We start from the raw sequence: 4,767 nt of genomic DNA on the forward strand, positions 1-4,767 counted from the left end.
TTGTCTTCCGGTAACATGATCAACATGGCCGTCTAGAGTAAAGGCCGGCAACGGTAGAAGACGTCGCTCTTGAAGGTACAGTAGAAATATAGCTTAAGATCGACTGCGTTCTCGGGGAATTCTCGTTTCGCGTTGACGATAATTGACAACGGCTTGGTATTCATTGAGTAGTTTCACCCATTCGCTAAAAAGGTCATTCGGTCTTCCAATCAAGCTTTATTGCGACGCAGTTACGCCGTAAAGTGGGCATCGTTTCAACTACACCCTCCTGCACTTTTTACGTTGGAAACGAAGAAAGCATGCATATATTGAGCTTCGAAAGAAGGCAGAAGAAGAAGTGCAGGAGAGTGTAACTGAAACGATTAAATACAGGGCCTTCTTATCATGGGGGTAAGGGGAAGTCAACCGGAAGCAGTCCAGGCGATATATATATATATAGCTTCTGACAGTTTCGGCAACATAAAAAAAATGTAGGGTACTCATTGCCGGAGATAGAACGAATAAATATTAAGAGTAATTAAATGTTGCTAAAAATGTTGTTAAAAAAATCAGACGAAGTACAATCAATCAAAGGTCCTATTCTTTTTAACTGAACTTACAGTTTCTCCCTTCTTTTTCTCTGACGTGAAAAAAAAAGAGAAATGATGAACTGTACAGGAAGTTCCATGAAAAAGGACCCAAATATTTTGTTGTCGCGGCCGAGAGAAGAAGAAAGTATAGAAGGTCAATTTTTTTAGGAATCTATATTTATTTTTCAGAAACACACATTATGTACGTATTTATACATGTGGGACACTTGAAAATAATTAAAAATAATAATAAATTGATGGATAATTAAAAATTTGAAAATCAACAATCCTAATATACTTGCAATTCACCCGAACTCAACCCAAAGAACACAAAAGTCAACAAAAAATTAGAACGATTTTAATTCTTCAATAAACAGTTAAATTTTGTAACGAAGTATCGTCTTGACTGTCATGACGTCAAAATAAAGTCATTTTGATTCTTGTCTTGATGTGTTTCTTAACTAGAAAGCCGATCGCAAGACATCAGAATGGTTTCAAAATGCCCATTAAAAATTTTAATGCCATTTCGACCTGACATGTTTTGCTTGGGACGGGACGGTTTGTTGACAGCAATCGATTTTTTGCGTAAGTTACCGATCGTAGAAGCTGATCTTACCAATCTGAGGGATAGACTAACGGTACTTCACAGACGTAATTATTAGTAAAATTATATGTCAAAAATGATAATGGAATTTGTGAAGTGTGTAATATCGATCTCAGGATCGTAAAGATTGATCGGTTCATCCAAATTCAATCAGCAGCTCAAAGATCGCCAAGTTCTAAAGATTAAGTTCTAATCTATTTTTTTTTTTTAGCTGAATTTGCTTAGTTCATATTTTCTCTTTTTTCTCCAACTGGAAAAAAAAGCAGGAAAGATACAACGAACCACGTGCGAACAGTTTCAGATATCGGAGCTTATCGTGCGATGCACACATTGTCGTTTTTCAATCACACGTATAATTGTTGCAATAAAAAACGAGACATAGAGACGCGCGATGAAAAAATAAATAGATAAATAATGTTATGCGACGTAAACATAAGAAAAGATTAAACGGGCCCCGAAAAAAGGACCCTTCTGCGCAGCGTCTTGGTACGAGGTTGTCGATCACGTGATCGTGGACGCATGCGCACGAAAGTCCCGCCCGAAAAACGTTCGTTCCGATTCGTCAATTCCGTTAATTCTGTGCTATATCAGTACCCCGCTACTCTTGACGACAAAATCCACGGATGTGCGTAAGAGTGTGCGTGTGAGGCGTGGGTAACTGTGGGCAAAAGTCTAAAATGGGCGCGCACTGTTACCAAGTACGAGAGTAAAATTTCTTGCAGTAGTTTCGAAACGCGGCAAGAAGCGATTCGTCAGCCCTTTATCTTCTCGCTGGTGCTCACGAGTGAGGGGGAAGGGTCAGCGCCAGCGGAACGAGAGAAATCGGGAGAAAACGCCAAAGGGACGGAAGAGGGAGCGGTGAAGAAGAAGGAGAGGGGGGTAGGAAACCGAGGACTGAGGAGAAAGAGGAGGAGGAGGAGGAGGTGGTGACGAGAAGCAGGAGAACTCGAGTGGTGCTGTCGGCGGTTGCTGGCGGTTGAAAAAAGTTGACGTCAACGAAATCATAGGACCGATTAGGATCCAAAGTGTGGTCGCGCGCTGACAATATTGCAAAGGTATTATGCGACGGCTCGGTATGAAGAACAAGCACAGAAAATCCGAGCTGGCGAGTGATAGCGAGCCGGAAGAAAATGTCGACGCACGCGCGGACGACGACGACGAGACGCAGGCCGGCAAGACCAACAACGCGCGAAAAACTACGACGAAGAGACGCTCGGCGCGCGGTGCTTCGGTGCAGAAGCAGGCGGCGGTGTTGTACACGAACGACGATGCCGATTCCGACGATTCCACGGCGGTAGAGCCGAAAGAGCGGGAAAACGGCGAGAAGTCGGCGGCCGACCAAAGACCGTTGCCGAATAAGCGTAGAAAGAAGGAGGAACAGAAAGCGTCCACCTCGGCTCGTGAAAAGTCCGAGGATGTTGCGAACGAATATGAGGTATGGCGGTGTTTACTTTTAAACATTTTACATGCTATCTTCGCGTCAGTCGAACGCCATTACACTTAGACCGATAATAAATGAATAACCGATTGAAAATATTGTCGTAAAGTAATTAAATTTTCTTTTTATTATGTCTAAATACATTTTAATTTTCTCGCGTCACTGATTTTCCAGTATTTTTATCATTGTTTGCGACGTTGGTGCATTGATTACCCGCGTATCTCCTTTCTGTCCAATAAAGTTACCGCATGGAAAAAATGCGCGCCATTTTTTTTTTTTTTTTTTTATAAATTATATGAATCTTCAAAACTTTGATCGTAAATTCGATTACTGTTGAAAAAAATATTGCTAAAAATAACGACTTACAAAATCATTATGGTTTTGACCATTTTTTTTCCTAATGTATTTATATTGTTCGCGAATTTTTAGATATTTCTGCATAATGTAAAATGTAGATAATTAATAAACTGGTAATAATTTGACACAGCAACCGTTATTAAAAAGATCTTAAAGTTATCTGTTTTACCGATTATTTTTTAAATAAATTTTTTTCTAACTGCCATTAGAAATTTAAAAATCCTACCCAATTAAATCAATCCTACACAATTAAAATATAAACAATAATGTAATCCAAACCGGTCAACTTTATATCAAAAACGAAAAAATTGGAAAATACAATTTTGTTTATCGGTTTGTAGGAGAGAGGGAGGGGAGAAAGAGAGAGAGAGGGGTAGGAGGGAAAAAGAGAGACAGATGTTCGACTTGCAACCATATTTATTTTATATATGAGTTTATATTTTGTACAAAACAGTCTTAGTTTGAATTACATGAATGAACAATATTGTGATCTTAGAATTATCTAATATAAATGTAATATATAAATAATTAGTTAAAACATTTGTACATATATGTGTCTGCGATATTGATATAGCAGTGTGTAACGATACGTCAATGACATAAAAATCACAGTCAAATGTGAGAAGAATAATCGACTATGATCGCGTTCAGTAGACTCTACTGTTGTGGAGCGAATTCGTGAGCACTCACTGCTATTGGTATATTCTTTTAGATCATCCAATAACAGTGAGCACTCACCGATCTGCTCCACAACAGTTGAGTCCACTGAACACGACTTATGATTGATCAATTTTTATTTTTACTTATACTAAGCTTACTTCATATGTTATAGATGGCGCATCAAACACTTTCTTCTTTATTTGTAAAAAACATGATTTTTGTCTCTTTTTTTTTTAGGTAGAGAGACTTGTTAATGTTCGTACCATTAAAGGTCGTCGACAGTTCTTGGTAAGGTGGGTGGGCTATGGAGAAACTGACGACAGTTGGGAAAATGAAAAGGATTTGAATTGTCCTCAATTGATAGAAGACTTTTTAACTGAGGAAAAAGAGAAAGAAAGAGAAATGAAACCGTCAAAACCATCAAAAGCAGATAAATCTAAAAGATCTAGAAGTACCAAGAAACAAACTCACGAGGAAAAAGGAACTGGTACATTACATTTGTTTGTATATTATTTTGTATATTATTATTTATCTTGAAATATTTATTATGACAATAATCCAATGCATTTATATTTTTTTTTCCAGATGAAGAAAGTGATCCAGATGAAAAAGGAATCTCAAAGGAATTTGAGGTCGAAAGAGTAATTGAAGTACGTTTCAAAAAAAATGGCACAAAAGAATTTTTAATCAGATGGAAAGGATTCGGTGCTTCTGATGACACTTGGGAACCAGAGAGAAATCTAAATTGTCCGGAACTCATTGCGAAGTTCATGGAAAAGTTAGAGAAAGCGAAGACCTCCGAAATGCGGGAACTCAGAACGAATCGAGTACATACTAAACGATACACCTTGTCAACACACGACCGTGGAAGGAGATTATCGAAACGTAATAAGAACAAACAAAGGTACTTCATTACTTTTAATCGTTTATTGTATCCATCATTGTGTATTTTAATTACATTATATTAAAAATGGAAATTTTTTGCAGGACAACTTATCATGAATGTGATGAATGAAGAATATTAAAACTCCAATCATTATTTTATTCAAAAAATTTATATACACAGACACAACACACACATATACATATATATATATATATATATATATCTATAGATATAAATAGAGAGAGAGAGAGAG

General features: G+C 37.4%; 1 protein-coding gene across 3 annotated transcripts; it reads left to right on the forward strand.

The window, feature by feature from the left end:
- Positions 1-4,704, forward strand: LOC108778059 (chromobox protein homolog 5). Of its 3 annotated transcripts, none has more exons than XM_018545130.1 (5): positions 1-75; positions 1,896-2,608; positions 3,866-4,115; positions 4,214-4,532; positions 4,616-4,704. In XM_018545130.1, exons 2-5 carry the CDS (start codon positions 2,234-2,236, stop codon positions 4,641-4,643), a joined length of 972 nt encoding a protein of 323 aa, XP_018400632.1. In that variant the 5' UTR covers positions 1-75; positions 1,896-2,233; the 3' UTR covers positions 4,644-4,704. The 3 variants fall into 3 exon arrangements, with proteins under 3 accessions (XP_018400632.1, XP_018400633.1, XP_018400631.1); XM_018545131.1 differs by having other exon boundaries at positions 20-75; positions 1,899-2,608; XM_018545129.1 differs by lacking the exon at positions 1-75 and having other exon boundaries at positions 1,749-2,608.
- Positions 4,705-4,767: the final 63 nt, after the last annotated feature.

This window comes from Cyphomyrmex costatus, unplaced genomic scaffold, assembly GCF_001594065.2.
Source record: "Cyphomyrmex costatus isolate MS0001 unplaced genomic scaffold, Ccosl1.0 scaffold474, whole genome shotgun sequence".
Classification (NCBI taxonomy): domain Eukaryota; kingdom Metazoa; phylum Arthropoda; class Insecta; order Hymenoptera; family Formicidae; genus Cyphomyrmex; species Cyphomyrmex costatus.

Excerpts from the sequence above, each read along its gene's own strand:
- LOC108778059 (XM_018545130.1), top strand. The coding sequence starts at position 2,234 with ATGCGACGGCTCGGTATGAAGAACAAGCACAGAAAATCCGAGCTGGCG. Across the intron at positions 2,609-3,865 it reads ATGTTGCGAACGAATATGAG|GTAGAGAGACTTGTTAATGT; the intron begins GTATGGCGGTGT and ends TTTTTTTTTTAG. Across the intron at positions 4,116-4,213 it reads TCACGAGGAAAAAGGAACTG|ATGAAGAAAGTGATCCAGAT; the intron begins GTACATTACATT and ends TTTTTTTTCCAG.